Source organism: Lutra lutra, chromosome X (assembly GCF_902655055.1).
Source record: "Lutra lutra chromosome X, mLutLut1.2, whole genome shotgun sequence".
NCBI lineage: Eukaryota > Metazoa > Chordata > Mammalia > Carnivora > Mustelidae > Lutra > Lutra lutra.
In genome coordinates this window covers 14,600,331-14,620,376 of record NC_062296.1, presented here as the reverse complement: position 1 = coordinate 14,620,376, position 20,046 = coordinate 14,600,331, and the positions used below count along the sequence as shown (strand labels likewise).

At 51.3% G+C, this 20,046-nt stretch overlaps 1 protein-coding gene across 2 annotated transcripts; it reads left to right on the top strand.

The window, feature by feature from the left end:
- The first annotated feature begins 5,246 nt into the window (after positions 1–5,246).
- On the top strand, positions 5,247–19,250 carry ZIC3 (Zic family member 3). 2 transcript variants are annotated; one of them, XM_047716904.1, is made up of 5 exons: positions 5,247–5,317; positions 8,084–9,295; positions 10,416–10,579; positions 11,425–11,594; positions 18,680–18,774. In XM_047716904.1, the coding sequence occupies exons 1-5, from the start codon at positions 5,284–5,286 to the stop codon at positions 18,711–18,713; spliced, it is 1,614 nt and encodes a 537-aa protein (XP_047572860.1). In that variant the 5' UTR covers positions 5,247–5,283; the 3' UTR covers positions 18,714–18,774. The 2 variants fall into 2 exon arrangements, with proteins under 2 accessions (XP_047572860.1, XP_047572861.1); XM_047716905.1 differs by lacking the exon at positions 11,425–11,594 and having other exon boundaries at positions 18,680–19,250.
- Positions 19,251–20,046: the final 796 nt, after the last annotated feature.

Sequence of the window (20,046 nt, the reverse complement as noted above, 5' to 3'; positions counted from 1 at the left end):
GGGGCATTTGGGTCAGTTAAGCATCTTACTTTTTTTTTTTTAAAGATTTTATTTATTTATTTATTTGACACAGAGAGAGAGAGAGAGAGAGAGATCACAAGTAGGCAGAACAGCAGCTGCAGAGAGAGGGGGAAGCAGGCTCCCTGCTGAGGAGAGGGCCCAATGCAGGGCTCGATTCCAGGACCCTGGGTTCATGACCTGAGCTTAGAAGCTTAACCCACTGAGCTACCCAGATGCCCCAGCATCTGACTCTTGATTTCAGCTCAGGTCATGATCTCAGCTTAGGTCATGATCTCAAGGTCATGGGGTCAAGCCCAGCATGGAGGCCTGGGTTGGGCTCGGTGCTCAGCAGGGAGTCTGCTTGAGAATTCTCTCTCCCTCTACCTCTGCTCCCCACTCCCTGTGCTCTCTCTCTCTCAAATAAATAAATAAATCTTCCAAAAAAATTTGTTGTTCATTTGAAACTCAAATTTACCTGAGCATCCCAGATTTATGTGTTAAATCTGGTAACCCTCCTTATGTCTGGAGGAACATTTTGGTCTGTTTGCCAGCCTGTGCCAAGTTCAAAAGGTGAAGTGTCATGGGCCGAAGTGGAGTCTGAGGACCCAAGACTGAGAGCAGTGGAAAGTATAACTTTTAAAGGTGACACTTAGTAACATCCATCTGGCCAGAGTTCAGGCGGGAGAGGGAGAGACACAGCTAAGAGGACAAGCCTGACTGGTTCAGTCCATAGAGCATGCAATGCCAGGGAAACAACTCATGATCTCAAGCTTATGAGTTCGAGCTCTACGCTGGGCATAGAGCAAACTTAAAAAAAAAAATGAGGACAAACTAAGGCAGTAGCTGGACAACTGCGCTGCTGGGAGCACCTTAGAATCTTTATATTAACCTGCTTTTATACCTTAAAGGAGAAGGCATTCAGGGGTGCTGGGGGAGCTCAGTTGGTTGAGCATCCAACTCTTGATTTTGGCTCAGGTCATGATGTCAGGGTCATGAGATCAAGCCTGCTTGGGATTCTCTGGCTCCCTCTCCCTCTGCCCCTCCCCTTGCATGCTCAGCGCTCTCGCTCTCTCTCTCTCTCTCTCTCAATAAAAAAACAAAACAAAACAAAAAAAAACTGGAAGGAGGGGCATTCAAAGAGGGAACCTAAAAACCCCTGTCCAAGTTACTGGCTGATGGCAGTTTTCTGTGGGAGACAGGGAGGGAGTGTTTTGGGGAGAAGAGAAGAGGGGGGGAATTCCAGGCCGTTACTGAGGGGGGACAGTTGAATTGGTGGAGAGGCGACCTCTCTGTTCCTCAAAGCCCCTCAGGCCTGGGGAATTGGGGTCACTTCCCTTGGGCTTCCTGAAGGCAGGCTACTCATTGGCCTTAGCCTGGACCCACATGCTTTGCTTAGTTTGGGGGCTTTGGTTGCCCCTCAGGGCTCAGTCACGCAGAAAGGGTCAATAAAGTACTATCCCAAGCCAAAGAAGAAAGACAATAAAACCACCCTCAGGGTCAGAGGTCACCTAGGCACTGATTGAGATATTCACAACTCTTTCCCTCTCTCCTCTCTCCTTGTCCCCTCTGGCTCTCTGGAGGGCTGGCCCTCCCTAGACTCTTTACTTTCCGCCTTTCTCCAAAGCCAGAGTTCTCCCTGGAAATCAATGAGGTGTGGGGCTGGAGGAAAAAAAATCATGTCCTATAATATGAAGCTTGAAAAAACTGGAGAGTGATGGTGGATGTCCCCCCACCCCCCCACCCCCCCAGTTAAGAATACCTAGCCTCATGGCGCCTGGCTGTCTCAGTTGGTGGAGCAGGCGACTCTTGCTTTTTCTCTGGAGTTCTGAGTTCGAGCCCCGCGTTGGGTGTGGGTTTACTTAAAAACAAAATCTTAAAAAAAAAAAAAAAAAAGAAAGAAAGAAGGAAACCTAGCTTAGGTGATGGCTGCAGCCCAGCTACTCCAGGGATCCGCAAGCTTTTTCTGTAGGGGGTCAGATGGAAAATACTTCAGGCCTTGCGGGCCACGTTCAGTCCCCGAAGCATAATCTTCCTCACCCCTTTCTCCTCCTTTTTCTGCTTCTGACTCCTTGAAGAATTAAAGTACAAACACACACACCTTCCCTCCAGAGGCCATGCGGATGCAACCTAGGCCACGGGCTTGGTTTGGCTTGCCAGTTGCCAAATCACATTCAGACTAGAAGTTAGTCTCATTTACCCCTACTCTGTCTTGTTTGGAGGTGAGGAAAGAAAAGGGGAAGAGGGAGCTGTGCTTTGTTTTAATATCAAAGAACTTTCCTCCCATCCTCTCACTAGGAAAGGACTTCATGAGTGACTCTAAACCCAATGCAAAAACTCGGGGCAATTCGAATTTACAAAATGCCCTTCCTGAACTGTATGGAGCTCCTTGGGAGTTGAATGGGCTGGGGACAGCATTTTCTTTTTTAGGTGGCTGGGGGGCACCCTCTCAGCATGGGCGAAAGAGAAGATCATTGGGGCTACTGTAGCCTCTGCCCCCAGGGAGGAGGGAAGGAGGAAGAGGGAATGGTGGAAAGGGCCTGGACTAGAGAAATGGAGCCCCAGACCTAAGCAGCACAGCTGAGACTCACTGCCAGAATCCGTGATGTGGCCCAGAGGTACCCACCCCTCCGGTCACTTTGGAATCAGGATCCTGTCCCCAAAGCAGAGAAATGAAGCCAATACCTCAGCATAGTCTAGCTCCTTTATTTTGGAGCCGAGATCATTTACATTTCAGAACGAATGGAGCATTTGGCTGTTGGAAGGAACTTAGGGTCCGTGTGTGCTCCAGAACATCGGACAAGCTTCGCAGGACTCGTAGACACTAATCAAATGCATCATTGTCTATCGGCCTCTGCCTGGGCACTCCCCACCTACAGAGGTTCTGATCTTAAAGGGGAAGCCCTCTTCCAATGGGACTTGTCCTTCTGGCACTCAGAGCCACTGCCAGTGTGCCTTAGAGCCTGGAGGCCCACATCTAGGCACCCCCAGAGCAGTAAAGATGCCGGCAGCAGGACCTGGTGGGCCGCGACCGCTGCTCACTATGAGCCCTGCTCCCAGACTCGGAGGGAGAGAGAGCACTGCCCGCTGCCCACAGCTTCACTCCATTTCCTGTATTCCTGGGGCTCTCCTCATAATCCCAGACTGGATTCTAGTTCAGTTCCCTGCCTTCTTTCTCCAAGTTCAATCCTATTTACTTTATTTTAGCCTGAATCTCTGAAGTTCCAATATATATCCCGCACAGCCTTGATTGACAAGTACAATGAAAATGTCTCGTTCGCGTCTGGTTTGCATTTCATTACATTGGTCTGCGATGTGTCTTGGAATGGAGGACAAAGGCAAAACAGATTTTTTAAAAGGGTTGATTAACAATATCTATTTGCTCACTCTATTTTGTATTTTCAGGGCACTGAGGGCTTGTGAAATATGTGTCGAATGATGGGAGTGTGGTGAAAACTCTAATGTAGCCAATCAAATCTGCAGCCCAAACGAGCGGTTGGCGAGTGTGTCCGCAGGTCCCAGGGCTCCGGAGATCGATAGTTGAGCTCGGCCCCTGAAGCCAATTAAGAGCTTTTATCTTAGCATAAAAATAAAGAGGAGTTAAAAACGCATTCCTTTCCCAGCTTTCTCGCCCTTCAATTTTTATCGCGATGTGCAGTTTTTCTTTTAAAAAGATCTGGGACTCTGAAGAGGGTGGGGATTTATGTAAAGAAAGTGTCGTTTACCAGGAAAAAAATCGTGAATAATGGTGAGTTTCAAGGACATGTTTCAACGTGAAACACTCTTGTGCTCCAGTAGGAAGAGGCAGGGGCACCAAATTCAGCGTCTTGGAATAATTCCCTTCCTGGATTCAAAGATTCATTTATTGAAATAAATCAGGAAGCATTGGCAGAACGGAAATCCGCTTGCTGGGTTTAAAGGGTCTTTAATATGTTGCGAGTGTTAGATTGCAAGTCTTTTCTAAATACAAAACAGAAGAAAAGACCGCAGTGTTTCCCTTGGACTTGAAAATTGCTAGGTCTCCGACTTAGGATAATTTCATGTCCGCCACAGAAAATGTGTTTTGAAAGAAATCCTGCCCGATAGCACGACGTGCTGTACATGTTTTGTTTTCTGGAGGAGGCTGGAGTGAGGAAAAAAGTGATGCAGAGTGGGGTCTGGGGTGTGCGGAATAATCAGTTCGCCCCTACCCCCCACCCCATGTCCGGACGTTCTCTTTCCCTCCTGCTTCTCTAAGATGGATCCTAAAATTCAGGCTCAAAAGCTTTGCTTGTTTGGCAATGACCAGTTTCACTGATTTTATTTATTGCTTCAGATTTGGGCATGAGAATAAATCTTTTTCCTATTTACTGTTTGAACTCAGTGTGAGGGAACGGATCCCATTCTATTTCCTATCCGTACAGACATGTGGATATTTAGACCAGACCACATACAACTGGGGGACGCATAAAAGAGATTTATTGGTTAATTTACGCTGTCTAATACACATGTAAACCCCAGTAAGCCAACACTGCCGGAGGAGCCTCGGTTATTGCGTAAAATAAGACCCACGACCCCTGGGTTCCAGCTGCCCTGCCTCGGGCCAGCCCAGCGATTCCTTTTTCCACCTGAGAAACGAGGGGACGAGAACTCCTGCCTTCCCTCACCAGCCTGAGTGCTGGCAAAACTTTTCTTTGCTTTTCTTTTTCGGTCACCACTCCACTTTCAGACACAGCTCCCCAAAGCCCTCGGTGCCCCGAAGTCCTTCCCGGGGTCTCCTCCGAAAAGCCAGTTGCGGGGTGAGAGCTGCAGGTAATCAGGTTAACTTCGCTGTATCATTATTACTCTTACTGCCTGACGGGAGTGGTTGGCTTTGGGGGAGAGGGCTTTGTTTTCATAGGCGGTAAACTTGCTGTATCTAGAGATACTTCGCCTTCTATCTGTTTCGAGGGCCAAGGTTTCCCCTCCCAAAAAAGAAACCTCCACCCAAACCAACCCAAAATAGAATCCGAAATGGTCTGCCTCTGTCCTGTTGTTCACAAAGCCCACAGCCTCATCCTCTCGGGGCCATCTGGGGACCCTGCGCCTCCCAGAGCAACGACACCCCCTCAGAGTCGCACACTCGGACTGGGCCGGGCTGTCCCAGGAAGGGCTCCACCGCCCGGGGTTTTGGCCTGGCTGAACCGCCTCAGGTCGGCCCCTTAACAAGCATCCCCCCTCCCCACTTCTCGGTTGATGATCTAATTGAATTATGCCTTTTTGTTCCAGGGACTACAGAGCACGTGCTGGAGGCAATTAATTATCGGAATGTGGCCATATCAAAACGGACACTGGGCACCCGGTAGGTCAGCAGCAGCAACATCCCCCTGCCCTGCGCCCAGGACCCCTCCCCCCGAAAGGGGCCGGCTGGGCTCCCTCCGCCGCCTTCCTCTCTCGGCCCCTCGCCCCGCTGCCCGCCCTAACTCCCCAACACGCCAGGCCCCAGGTTCTCGGGGCGGGGGGGGGGGGTGTTACCTGGCCCGGCTCTCCGCAAACCCTTGCACCAGCGCTGGCCGTGCGAGGGCCTGACAGCCACCCACCCCCCTACCCCCTGCCCGAGCCTCGAGAACCGCTCTCCTCTGCTCGGGCGACGGGAGGAAATCCAAACTTTTTCTATGCAACTCCGCGCCCAGGGTCCGTGGGGGTCGGTGGGAGGTGAAGAGAGGTAGAGGGAAGGAAGGATAGAAAGGGCAAAGTGAAAAGAAAGGGGGAAAGAAAGCAAAGCAATCCTCCCTTTTTGTAAACCTGACTCCAGGGAATTCATTTGCATGATTTAGGCATATTTGTTCTTCTCTGAGCACCGCCCCCCCCCCCTCCGCAAAGAAACCTTCTGCTGAGCGACATTGAAACTGTTCTTGGAGAGCCTATTTTCAGAATATGTAATCATTTAAGTCAGTCGTGAACTCACCTTCCAACCTGGGGAGAGAGCTGTGGATTGGGGCGAGTTTGATGGGAGGGGGTGACTACGGTAAGTGTGCTACCGGGCAGGGTTTCCCCCCAGCAAAATGGCAAAGAAAGAAGGTGAAGTCTTGGCCTGGCCAGGCCGATTGGGGGGCAGGAAGTGAAAGGCTGCGGTTATAAAGCGCTGCTTGAGGCTGTCTCTCCAAGCGCCTCTGAACTTGATCAGATGTTCTGTTTCCTACAGAGAGATGGCGGCCAGGCTGTGAGGCTGACTCAAGGCACAGACTTTGGGGGCTCAGCTCTGTTCGGGATGTGACAATCACAGTCATCTTTCTGCGGGCCTTTTCTTTCCACTCCCACTCTCTACCATTCTTTGCAAATGCCCTGCCGGACAAAAAAAAAATGAGTGGATTTATGGCCCTGTCTGAACCTGGCCATTAAGTCTAGAAAGACCTAGCACCAGGCGGAGGCGGGGTGGGGGGTGGGGGGTGGGGGGGTGTGATTCAACACACAACTCTGGAAAGTAAATCCTCAAGGGGTGAGAATTCCCTGAGGTCACTACGTGCTTCTCTGGGTAGGAGTAGAAGAGAGCAAAGCCTTGGCTGTTCAGAGGGAAGAAAATTCCACCTCACAGTTCCCATTCCTGCCCCCCCCCAACTTTTGCATTTGAAAATGTTGAGAATTCGGAGCCGATTACCCTTTGGGTTGGAAACCGCGCCGATCCAGTGTGTGTGTAGTGCGTTCAGTGCGTTGTGTGCGTGTGTTGTGTGCGCAGGCTAAGTGTATTCTGTGCGTGTATTTACTCTGTTGTGTGTTCGGTTTTTTATGTGCCTGTGTTTTTACTGTTCTGTGTGTAGTTTGTTGTCGTACTGGGTTGTGTGTCCTTACTCTTTTGTTTTGCTCTGCGAGTTGTTAACTGTGCTGCGTGAGTGTTCCCAGCTACGTGCTCGCGTTTACTGTTACATGTTTGCTGAGCTGCGGCTGTGTGTCATATGGGGGGTAGGGGCAGCGGCGCGTAGAGCCACCACACACTCACTGAAGAGTCAACGCTTGGCTCAGACGGAAGTTAAGCGAAATCGGCTCTAACTGTAACCGTTTCTCCTCGTTTGGGCCTCGGACGGCCAGCAGCAGCTCGGGGCCCGGACGGCGAGCTGGCCGGCCCGGGTCCGTGCTCTCGGGGCCATCAGGGCCCAGGGTGGCGTGTGGGGAGGACGCGGCTCATGGGCCGCGAACCTGGAACGGCTACGCTCGTCCTAGGATCGGCGCCCAGCGGCCGCCGAGAGGGCGCTTTCTCCGGCTGGTGAGGCGGCGGGGGCCCAAGCGGGGCCGGACAGCCAGCGCCGCGCCGACGGTGGGAACGATCCCCGCGGGGCAAAGAGTGCGTTTGGCCAAAGCGGGTACAGCGCGTGAGGGGTGCCTGCCTGCTTCGGGCAGGAGGGAAGCCGGTGAGAGGCCGGGCTCCAGCCCGCCGGCCGCTGACTCCAGCCTGGCTCCGGTTCCCCACAGCAGCGCAAGCCCCGCGGAGCCCACTCGCGGGCGCCGGGCCGCCGCCTCCGCCTCACCTGCCAGGCGCCCCGCCACGGCCCAATCAGCGGCGGTCGCTCGGCTGCGGCTGCCATGTTCCCCGCTCCGCGCTGCCAATCAGCGGGGCGGCGGCCAATGGGCTGCGGGGCCGGGAGTCAGGTGACCGAGGACCAGCTGGCTCCCCATTGGCGCGCGCCGCGCGGCCTCCCGCTCGGTTTATGTGAGAGGAGTGAGTGATTGACTTTATCAGTCCAAGGACATTACTCTGGAGGCGAGGAGGCTGGGACTCGCGCGGCGAGCGGCGAGCGGCGAGGACCGAGTCTGCCTCCAGCCCGCTGCCTGCCCGCCGGCCACGAGCCAGCTCGGCTACTAAGCGCAGCCCAGCCGGGAGACCGGCGCCCAGGGAGCCTCCTGGCCCCGCGGTGCTGCGCTCTCTCGGGGAGAGGAGGGGTGCCCGGGACCGGATTGGCCAACTCCGCCCTCCACTTATTATTTTGCTTATTTTTCTTTGTGCGCGCCTGTTAGTTTGTTAAACCAGATCTAGTCCCGGAGTCTTTTCTCCTCCCTTCTCCCCGCTCCTTCTTCCCCCCTCCTCCCCCCTCCTGCTCCTCTACTTCCCCTCCTTCCTCCTATCCCTCTGCAGGAGACTCTCACAGCGACGGAAAGTTGCAGCCCCTGGCACCGCCTTGGGGGTCTCCCGGCAGTGTCCAGCCGCCGCCACCCCTCGCCGACTACGGCACTTCGGAGATCTCCTCCTTCGCCCGCACTCTCGCTCAATTCAGCGGTATCGCCTGTGCCCAGAACGCCCCACCCATGACGATGCTCCTGGACGGAGGCCCGCAGTTCCCCGGGCTGGGAGTGGGCAGCTTCGGCGCGCCGCGCCACCACGAGATGCCCAACCGCGAGCCGGCGGGCATGGGGCTGAATCCCTTCGGGGACTCGCCCCACGCCGCCGCCGCCTTCAAGCTGAGCCCCGCCGCGGCTCACGATCTGTCTTCGGGCCAGAGCTCTGCGTTCACGCCGCAGGGCTCGGGTTACGCCAACGCCCTGGGCCATCACCACCACCACCATCACCACCATCACCACGCCGGTCAGGTGCCCAGCTACGGCGGTGCCGCCTCCGCCGCCTTCAACTCCACGCGCGACTTTCTGTTCCGCCAGCGCGGTTCCGGGCTCGGCGAGGCGGCCTCGGGTGGCGGGCAGCACGGGCTCTTCGCCGGCTCGGCGAGCAGCCTGCACGCTCCAGCGGGCATTCCCGAGCCTCCCGGCTACCTGCTCTTCCCCGGGCTGCATGAGCAGGGCGCCGGGCACCCGTCGCCCACAGGGCACGTGGACAACAACCAGGTCCACCTGGGGCTGCGCGGGGAGCTCTTCGGCCGCGCCGACCCGTACCGCCCGGTGGCCAGCCCGCGCACGGACCCCTACGTGGCCGGCGCGCAGTTCCCTAACTACAGCCCCATGAACATGAACATGGGCGTGAACGTGGCGGCCCACCACGGGCCCGGCGCCTTCTTCCGTTATATGCGGCAGCCCATCAAACAGGAGCTGTCGTGCAAGTGGATCGACGAGGCTCAGCTGAGCCGGCCCAAGAAGAGCTGCGACCGGACCTTCAGCACCATGCACGAGCTGGTGACACATGTCACCATGGAGCATGTGGGGGGCCCGGAGCAGAACAACCACGTCTGCTACTGGGAGGAGTGCCCTCGCGAGGGCAAGTCCTTCAAGGCGAAGTACAAACTGGTCAACCACATTCGAGTACACACGGGCGAGAAACCCTTCCCCTGCCCCTTCCCGGGCTGCGGGAAGATTTTTGCCCGCTCCGAGAACCTCAAGATCCACAAGAGGACCCACACAGGTAAGGGGGAAGGCAGGCGGGCGCGGGGTTCATCGCGGCGCCGCGCCACGAAGCCGACTAGCCACGCGAGCGAGAGGGGTGGCGACCAAAGAGGGGCGGCGCCCGGCCGGGGCCGTTCGGGAAAGAAGCGCTGTCAGTGTCCCTCCACCTCTCCCCCTTCCCGCCCCTCGGCGCTTTTGCCCAGTTCTAACTTCCCCGGCAGACGGCTCCGCGGGCTCAGGAACTAATTGGAACCTTCTCGCGCCCAGGAACAAACTGGCGCCGCCTCTTTTTGTCTCTCTTTTCTGGGTTACTAGGAAGGGACTCCGTCTGTGATGAGAGCGGATTGCTTACAAGCGACTTAGCTCTCGGCACACATTCGGGAAAGGCGACCATAGAAATGCTAATGAAAACTAACTTTCGGTTACTTCCGCTCTTTTTTACCCTTGATTGGCATATCTCCTAATTAAATGACTGATACTTTTGTCAAACTATTTTTATTTGGAGTTCCAGGTTCAATTCAGCCCTTCGGGAGGAAAGCTAAAGTAGAAAAGGCACCTCAGTTCTCGTGGCTTGTTCCGAACATCTTGTAAAATTGTCCAGAGCCCCCGGATTATATATAGTTTTCTCTTTTCGAACGTTAAGTACGACGACCCATGCTTTTTAATACTGGTTTAGCAAAACCGCCGCGTTTGAAAGAGGCGAGTTAAAAGGTACAAAGAAGGAACTGAACGGGATTGCCCCGTCCCCGGTCCATTGTCCCGCCCGGGCTGGGTTACATCGCCGAGGTGGCGGCAGAGCGTGGCCACGCGTTGGGAGCCCCGGGCCGGGTGGGATGGAAGCACAAGTTAGGGGAAAGTTTGGAGGAGCCCGAGGCTTCCCCATCCTGCGCGAGAACAAAGGGACGCGCAGGTTCGGGGCCGGCCCTGCCCCACCCCAGCCCCGACCACCACTCCCCAGCCCAGTGGGCTCAATCAGCGCTCTCCATTTTTTCTCCAGGGGAACGAGATGCCACGGCCGCCCCCCAGTCGGCGCTCCTTCTCCGGCCAGACCGCCGGGCGCTCTGTCTCCCGCTGCTGGGCCCTAGGAAGCTCCGGGCCCTGACCACATTTTTGCCCCTTTGCGTTTTTGCCTCTTGCAGGTGAGAAACCGTTCAAATGTGAATTCGAAGGCTGCGACAGACGCTTTGCCAACAGCAGCGACCGCAAGAAGCACATGCATGTGCACACCTCGGACAAGCCCTATATCTGCAAAGTGTGCGACAAGTCCTACACGCACCCGAGCTCCCTGCGCAAGCACATGAAGGTAATTACCTCTTTATTAGCGGTCGGCGGTTTATAAAACACTCAGCCCGACACCGGGCCGCGGAACGGAAGCGCCCGCGCTGCCAACCCTGTATCCTCCACGTTAAATCCGATTTGCTCCAGCGGTGACACCTTGAACCCATTTTGGGCACCCGGAGGGGGGGGGGGCGGGGGAGAGCACAGTTGGGAGAGCACAGTGGGGAGGAGGAGGGAGCAGAGGGAACAATTGGTTGTTTACTGGGAAGCTCTAACCGAGCTCGCCAGGGCTTGAGGTTGTAGTGGCCGCCTCTTCCCCGGCACAGCCCACGGTGGAAACCCGGAGTACCCGCGCCGAACCCGGGGGTGGGGGGTTCATTCGCTCTTCCGCTGCCCTGCAGATCAGACAATAGGGCCAAGGAGCGTGGTCTGATTCCCACGCATTCGTCTGAGACCTCGCAGCGCCCGGGGCGCCTGGGCCACCTTTCTCCGTACCTGCTTTCCCAAGCCGAAGCGGGCATGGGGAAACCTGGGCCGGGAAGGGCGTATTTTGTAGGCCCCCCAAAGACTAAGTGCTTATCCCACTCCATCCGCGGAGAAAGGGCACAAATAAGACAGGGCGGTGTATGCCTTTTCCGTAATGCCAGTCTTAGGGCTGAAATCGTCGTGTTGGCGACCATCTCCGGGTTTTCTAGACATCGGTAATATGGAAATTAAAAACAAAAAAACCCCCAAATCAGCAGCATTTTTTCGTTTAAGTGGGTCACTGGGCGGTCTTGCTCTTACAGTGCGCGAATTCTGCTCTTGTTTTTTGCTTGCACAATGCCAGTTGGAATTATATTCATTATAATATATACATGTTAATTTTAGGTTCATGAATCTCAAGGGTCAGATTCCTCCCCTGCTGCCAGTTCAGGCTATGAATCTTCCACTCCACCCGCTATAGCTTCTGCAAACAGTAAAGATACCACTAAAACCCCTTCTGCAGTTCAAACTAGCACCAGCCACAACCCCGGACTTCCTCCCAATTTTAACGAATGGTACGTCTGAGGACAAACACAAACACAAACCCTGTTAACCATAGAATGGACCAAATGCATTTTAAAAAGGAAACTGAGACCAATCAGATGGAAATGGAGTTTTTTTTAAGGCAAGAGGCCATATATAGGGTTACATCTTGTTAATCGCAATTGTCAGGAAGGTTTTTGGGCGAGATCCAAAAGTAGCCATGCCCTTTGCTCAGGATTAGAAAATATGTTTTGGCATTTGAAGGATTTAAAAAAAAAATCTCTTTCACTGCTTTTTCCTCCCTCTTCTCTTGCTCTCTGCACACCCCATTCCTCAACTCCTTGAGCTCATTTTAACACTTGTCCTGTTTCTTGAGAGGAAGTTATGGAAGGCTTGTTGGTGATGGTGATGTTAAACTGATGGAAATTCTCCGCCTTAGTGGTGATTGTTTAAACTCTCACAGTCTTAAACCGTGCCAAAGTCCTGTTATGTCTTGAACTTTTCCTCAAAGCATTACACTTGTGAATGTATTTTTGTCTAATGGGGTCGAAACTGTTGTTCAGTATTTTTTCAGGCTGAGGATGTGATGTTACTCTACACAGATTGTGACGTTTAGTATACAGTTGCCTTTTGTAATAACTTTTTTTTTTTGTAAATACATATCCATTGATGCCATATTTATCGTTTGTAATTTAATTATTGCTACAAGTGCCGGGAACTGAACAATATTTATGGAAAAAATGTTTTCTAACAAATGCTGTACAGCTTTTGATTATAACTGCTTTAGCATTAAATTTTATTGTTTTGAAAGAAGAACACAATTTACAGTTTTTTGAACTGACTCCTTTCTCTTGTCTTGTAACAGCCTCCCTCTACAAAGAGGAGACGTAAGCAAATGAAATCTTGTTTGTTGGTATTTATAACTCACTCAGATCCCTTTTTTAATTGTTAAATTATTTTTCTATTGCAGTGTAGATTCCTTACAGTGTCCGTTTCCATCTGAGGAGACCCTCCTTTCTTTATCTGTAGCTCAGATGGTTGTTTAACTGTGAGTTTAAATGTGTTTGTCCTGGATTTTTGGCATGCAAATCAGAATATTACTGATGAGTTCAGTTAGTGGCCATGACATCTCAATCTTGTATTTCAAAGACTGAGAAGCTGGATTTAATCATCCCTGCCCTAAATATATAAACATAAGGTAACCTAATGAGTTTTATGTCCCTTAGTTTTTTATTACCTTACATAAAAATGAACATTGTGGCAGGATGCATGTCTGTGCATTCTGTTGAGATCACCCGTATACATATATATGTTTGTATCTATGACTTATCTAATCTGCCTATCAAATCTATCTAGCTATCTATATATTTTCAAAAGTAAGCGTGTGTCTGAAACAGTGGTGATGAGTAAGGCCAGTTGAGCCGTGCTTACTTATGGTTAAAGTGCTTCTTAAAAGAACCATAGTCCATTTACAGTTTCGGAAGGGCAAAGGCTGATTTGTTTTGCTGTATATAGTTCAATTCATAATTACCAGTTACTCATAACATTTTTATAGTGGTGTAATAACTGCAGCGGTTCTGAAATGATACTATGGAAAGAGAAAAACATTTGCAAAAGATGTATTTTTAAAGTTCATGGTTTGTAGGCACAGATGTCAAGAGCATTGTTTCCATTAAAATCAACTGAAAAATGGTTGTTTGCTTTGTGATAAAATATTAACAATCCATTTAATCTTCAGCGAAGCAACTCATTCGGACAAACAGTTCTTTTACAGTTGTTATATGAAAAAAAACTGATTATTATATTGGGGGGTTGGACTGGGTAGAGTATGAGAGACTTTTTTTGGACTAATTTAGGGTGCTGTTTAATATTGAGAGCCCAATCTCTGCATGAATAACCAGCTTGCAAATCAGCAAATAGAGTGGTGGAGATAAGGAATTGTAAAGAATTTAGAAATGTAATGAATAGGCTTAAGTACCTCCTTCTCTCGAAGGGGCAATGCTCTAGGTTTTTGGTGGCAGTCAAGTTGGTATTATACATAATCACTTTGAATTATAGAATTTTGTTCATTGTTCTTTTTGAAGAAATAAAGTCTTGGCACATCTTATTTATAACATTTTTGTACTTAGTGCCTGATTTTTTTTCATGTTCAAATAAATCAACCTTAAATCGAAATGCTTAGAGAACTTCTGATAATTAAAAGAAACTTTGATTTCCTGGATACAGTTGAAGCAGTCTATTTTAAGTTGTCTACTGATCTTTGTCAACAATTACTGACAGTTTCTAATTGCAAATTGCTTTGGATGCAATTTTTTGTTTGTGGAGAATGTTTTTTTTTTCCACTTTCCTCCACCAGTAGACAAGGCAAGGGCCTGAATGCCATCAACAGAAAGATTGGGATGACTTCACAAGTGATGAGCAGGTAACCTGGTCAGTCCACCACTCCTACCCCAGACATTCCAATCTTGACCTTGACATTGAGGATACTGGACTAAATTCCTATATCAGGATTTTTCCTTCACTTCAAACCAGAGGCCGTTTTAAATGCTCAGCAGGTTTGCCGAAGTGTATGTTCATAATATTGGTGCTAAATGTCTTCCAACTTAAATCTAAATAGTGTTTTTCATCTGAAATATACATTGAGGTCCCATAGTTTACTGTTCTCTTCATGAATTTTGTCTGCACCCCCAACTTACCCTAATCTTAAATGGGAGTTGACTGGTGGGTTGGTTGCAGGATTCTCTCAGAAACTTGCCTCTTCTCCCTACCAGTAAAAATACTAAATATCTCTTTAGGAGACATAAAGAAGACTTTGATTTTTTTCCTTAGCAGGCTTGGTATTATTCTGCTATAAAATTTTACAGTAAAGCGCTGTGTCCTGAGAGGGGAAGATACCAGTTAACAATGGCGATAAGCAATATTAAGACAAAGTAAAAGCTTGGCTCCTCTTACATGATTTCCTTTAATTCTGGTGTAGCATCATGTTTCTCCAATAGTTTGTGTCCTCCGCCCTGTCATTTGTTGGCAAAGAAGAGTTTATTTTAGTAGAAAACTTTTCACAGGTTTTCTTCTGTAATCTGGCTCTGGGAGTGCACATTTATATTTTTGAATTTTCAGTAAAAACCTTAAAGAATAAGCGCCCCTCCCCAAACAAAAAACCTCGCAGCCCTAAAGATGTATCCGCTGGAAACCAGGAACGTCAGCTGGGCTCTTAGTGATCTACCTGTTATTTTCCTTCTTGCACCTGGTAAGACCTTTGTTAAAAGTCCATTATCTTTTCCAAAATGGGTGGTTTAGCTTAAGATTGCCACTGTGGGGTGGGGAAAGGGGAGATGTCTATTTCCCAGCAGACAGAAGTCTGGCCTTCCTCCACTTCGGAAGGTTAAAGATCAGGGTCCAGGCTAAGCGGGCAGTCGGTCTCCGCTACTGCGAAGGTTGGAGAGCGAGCAGGGACCGCCTCCGCTCACAAAGCCTCCCTGGAAAGTTGTGCTCAGGTCCTCCTCGCCCCTCCCCCCTCCTCGCCGCCCGCTGTCCCCTCGCCGCTGCGCTCCTGGCACCCTCTGCTCCCCCCTCCCCCCAAACAGAAAAGTCGAAGGGCCTCTTGCCACTCAAGTTTCTGTCAGAATCGCCACCGGCATGCCCATGCCCCGAAGGGCGGGTTCTCTCGCCGGCAGCTAGGCTGCATTGCTCGCGGGCTGGCTGACCCTCGAGGCTTTGCCCCCTGGACGAGGCCAGGCGTTTCGGAAGTCAGGGCTCCCGCTCCGCGCTGCTCGGGCCCCTCGTCTGGAGGCCCAGGGTCCCTTGCACACACCAAACTCTTGCAATTCCCGGTCGAGGCTCGGGCCGCAGGGGAGGGGGACCTCGCTTCCTAGGGTCAATTCTCTCGCGGTCTCGGCCCGCTGACCCTTTGACCTCCACCTACAGGGCCCTCGGCGGCCGTAAGCCGGCGGTCGCCCGGGTTCCGCGGACGCTTCGCGCCCCATCGCCTCCCGGCCTCATTAGGCCGGCGGGGCTGTAAAGCAGGAATCAGCCGCTGCCTAATCCGGACCTGGGGTCAATACGAGCCCAAACAATGGTGAGCTCCGAAGGCCACAGCGTAGCGCTGGCCGCAAACTTTGTGTTCCATTCATTTTCTCCAGGCGGGGGGGGGGGGGGGGGGGGGGAGGAGCGAGAGGAGGGAGAGAGGCCCTCGGACGCCGGGAGGCCGCTTCGGGCTGCGGGGCCTCCTAGGCGAGCGTCCTCTGGCTTCGGCCCTCCCGGTCTCCTCGCAGAGCCTGGGGCCGGAGGGGAGTGAGGCTCGGGGCCCGGTTGGCGGCCTGCGTGGCGGGGGTGTGTGTGTGTGCGGGGGTGCGAGGGTCCGAGGGCCGGCCCGGAGGGGGCCGCCCCCGCGCCGGGAGCAGACTTTGAAGTGGGTTTTTAGCGCGCACGTGCGAGAGCCGGGCCGGGGCCGGAGCGGGGACCCGCTGCGAGGAAAGAGTAGGCTCGGCCCGGGCCCCAACCCCTCCCCCGCTCCCCGTTGCTCCGGCCTTTTCAAGCCCGCCGGCCCCCCCTCCGCCCCCTCTCCCGCGCAGGCGCACACCCGGCAGCCGTCGAGCAGCTCCGGCTGCCGGGGGGTGGGGGGAGAGTTGAAAGCCGCTTTGCAGCGCCGCGGCCTCGGCGGAGCGGGGAGGGAGGGGAGGAGAGGGGTGTGGGGAAGGGGGGTGGTTTTGGGGCGGCTCTCGAGTGGTGAACATGGCGGCCGGATGCGAACCCCCGCGGAGCGCAGCAAAGCGCTGACTGCGGGCTGCCGAACTGCTGTGTGCTTTAAACTCCCTCGTTATTCCTCGACTCCGAGCGCCTCGCGGGGGAATGTAGGTCGTGGCGGCCGAACGTAAAACTGGAAAAAAAAACGGAAGCGAAGAAGTTCTTCCAGGGCATTCTGGGCGTGGGAAGTTGGCGAGCCTTCTGGGGGGTTGGGGCTCCCAGGGCACTTGGACTTGAAGCCAGCTGGAGGCCGCCCCACCCTCCCGTCCCTACCGAAAACCTCCCCTCCGGGCTCTCCGGGGTGGGGGATGTCATTTTGAGTTCTTGAGCCGGGTGGGAGCCCGCAGCCAGTCCGAGCCCCCTAAAAATGCTAATGAGCGGACGCTTTCTCCTCCAGGACAATGGCGGGGCCCGGGAGGGGAGCACGCAGGTACCGTTTCCATACAGAACGGGCCATTGCGCGTTCTAACCCTACAGCTAGGGCCCCGTTTTCGGCATATCTCATTTAAACGTGGGCCTTTGAGAAATGTCACTGTCGCAGCTTTTGTGTGTGCTGGAACAGCTGGTGATCCTACGCTAAGGGGGGGGGGGGGGGGGGGCGGCAAAAAAGGTCACAGTCCCGAAAACTTTTCATTCAGCTTTTGCTTAACTGCCTAAATCCTGGCGGGTGAAAGAACCCCTGGTAGCTTTGGGATCTCGAGCTCGTGTTTTTTTGTTTTTGGGTTTTTTTCCCCCTGCAGAAAAAGATTGCAGATTCACCTTCAGATGTGTGTTTCGGGAGGACAAAAAAAAAGTGCAATAGGAAGGTGTAGCTGTTGACCCCCGCCTCCCCTAGGAAAATAAGCAGCAAGAATTCTTTCAGGTTGCGTCTTCCTGGAGGCCAACTGCTAAACGAAAAGGCAGCCTTTTCGGGGCTGCCCACTGTCCAGAATTTGGGCACCTGAAGGTGTGGGGCAGTTCCCAGGGGGCCACCTTGGGAACGGTCCCAGGTGGGTGGGCAGGTCATTAGCAAAGCTGGCCCAGATTTGGGGGGAAATCTGCAAAACAGTGCCTTTATCTGCAGAGAACAATTGATGGGGTTGTCTTTCCTCCTTTTCAGTGCACAAAGAAGACGGCTTTGGAGCAAGAATTTGGAATATGCGTTTAAGTTGTCGTGCTTTTTTGCATTGGAAACCCCTGGGCAATTAAAATAATAAGCATGCCTTGTAGTATTTTCTGTTCTTTTCTTATGTGTAATTCCTGCAAGTCAAAGGGGCTGCAGCCCCTTCTGCAGTTTGGAAACTTGTTTTGAAATTGCCACCAAACAGATCTTTTTTTCCCCCCTTTGGTTGAAGTTTCCTTCCCGGGCTGAGCCACTCCCCCCTCCCACCCCCTCACTGGAATGGAGTATTGACATCTTTGAGAGATCAAAGGAAGTAGATAGTGCTTGGTCTATACTTTATTTTTCCATGCTGTAGTTTGAACCCTGAGCTTTGGGCTTTTCCCTGGTTAAATCTCTTGGTACCGAAAGTGTGAAAAATGAAAAGTTCATTAACTTGAAAAAGCTTTAGTTAATGGTGAGGCAGTTTGTCTCTCTAAGAATCGCAGAGCCCGGATTGTCTCTTAAATTGACATTAAAATCAAGCTAAGGATGCGCTGGTGGACGGTCTCCCCTGGATACCTGCGGTGTGCTTTGGGTCATTTGATATGGTAAAACTGGTGGATTTGCATAGGAGTTCTGTGAACGGAATTTCTGCAAAACTGGATGAGGAATCAGTTGGTGAAACTCTTTTATTTGTTTGAGGACTCTGAAGGGCACTGCTTTTCCCACTGAGGCTTGGTTTCTATCATAACCATTGAAATTTACAGCTTGAAAAACACAAAGTTTGCAGAAAGCATGAAAGGGGGGAGTGGTTCAGAATACCTGGACTCATCATAACATGGGAGCAAAACTTCTTTGAATAGGATTCAAGAAACTCTATTTTCAACAAAATCCCTTAAAGCGAAAGAAAATCTCTGTCTTTAAAAAATCACGTAACAGCAAACAATTTTGCATATTTTTAATGTGACGACAGTTCAACCTGTTGACAGTAATCCGATGAACAGAGAGAACCGTGAGCTGACGGTAAATGTAGAAATAGCCATCAGCAGATGGCAAGTTTATTATGTTCGATTCCCTAATAGGATGTGTATGTTGTCTAATGTGTTGCATTGAAACACAGCATCCTTGTAAAGACCATTTGAACGTGTGGTGTTAAAAAGAAAAGATGCCATTGTGTTCTATTCTAAACTAGCATTTCTAACAACATATCCAGTAACAGTTTAAGACATTTTTCTAAGAGTGGATGTAGCCTGTTCTGACCTACCTGCGGTTCACTTTTTGTTCTCTTGCCAGTGTTGTCCTGCTTGGTGTCCGGGACAGTCTCTAATTCCTGACGAAGAACTTGATACTGACGTTGGTATGCAGCAGCCAGCCCTCCATAACACTACCTATCCTAAATGCAGGGTTAATGCCGAACCTACTGTGCAAGAAACGATTTACTGATGAGGTTTCAAAGAAAACCACATCAATTTGGATGTCTGTTACCTTGAAGTGATCATTTTAAGAGTAGTAGCTTCTTACCTAGGTAAAAAAAAAAAGACTATTTTCTTCTTTTGGTGTATTCCAGTCTGTGTTGAGCAATCATTTGTGAAATGAAAAAGCAAAAATGCCCCCCCAACCCCCGCTCCACCCCCCCCCCCCCCCCCCCCCCGCACTCCCTTCCGCTTTAGGCTTCTAAGTGGGAAGATGGAGGTGAAGACTGGCCCAACTCGTAACCCAGTGTGTATTATCTCATGCATTGTGTTGACCTTGTTGAAAATCTCTTTCAAATATCTGCATTCCACGTGTAGAGCTCAAGTGTTTAAAACTAGAAACACAAATGCTTGTTTTGTTCATTTTGTATGCTTGTGTTCAAAAAGCCGTACCCAGGATCCCTACAATTGTTGTTTGACTTAAATAAAACCATTAAAATTTTTTGCGATCATTGTTTTATTACGGTGACAACTCAAACTCCTAAATACTGTTGATTGACCTGTTGAATTGGGACAATTTATATATAGCTGGGCTTTCACGGAGCAATAAATCTGCAAAAACCAACCAACCAACCCACTGAACAAACGTCAAGCAACTGTTTTGAGCTCACTGTGTTTTCCCAGAGGGACTTGGGGCCAGGTGCCAGGGAAGTTGGGAAAAATGCAGAGTCGAGGATTGATAGGGGTGATTAGAAGGAAGGATGGGAATTGGGAGGACCAAGAACACGGGCACACCAGTCTTTGGGTGAGCAAGAGAGAGAAAGACAAAGCTAAAGATGGCCTCGAAGAAGAACGGAGGGCCTCTGGAGAGCAGACATAGCACATCACATGACGTGTCTATTATTCTGGAGCCCCAGAGTGGTTCTTGGGGCAGACAACTTGGCAACCATTGATTAGGACATTACAGAATCATGGGCTATAGGTGTTATTAAAACACCAGTTGTCGTTAATTAACTGTAGTGTTAGAGAAGATGAAGACCCTTCAGAGAAATTCTTGGAACTCCAGATACTTGATTTCTCATTTTAAATTTAACATCTGTAATCTAATGTAATCTGCGAGTGGCCATCATTCTATTTATTTGACGTGATTACGCCGTGATGAGGTATTGTAAATTGCAGCCCGAGCGAGTATATTGCTCCTGGTTCTTTCGATCCCGTTTTATTAAAATCTCTAAGTAGACTGATGAT

Coding starts and splice junctions, on each gene's coding strand:
- ZIC3 (XM_047716904.1), top strand. CDS start 5,284: ATGTGGCCATATCAAAACGGACACTGGGCACCCG. Junction 10,580..11,424: donor CCCTGCGCAAGCACATGAAG/GTAATTACCTCT, acceptor TGTTAATTTTAG/GTTCATGAATCTCAAGGGTC. Junction 11,595..18,679: donor CCTCCCAATTTTAACGAATG/GTACGTCTGAGG, acceptor TTCTCTTGCCAG/TGTTGTCCTGCTTGGTGTCC.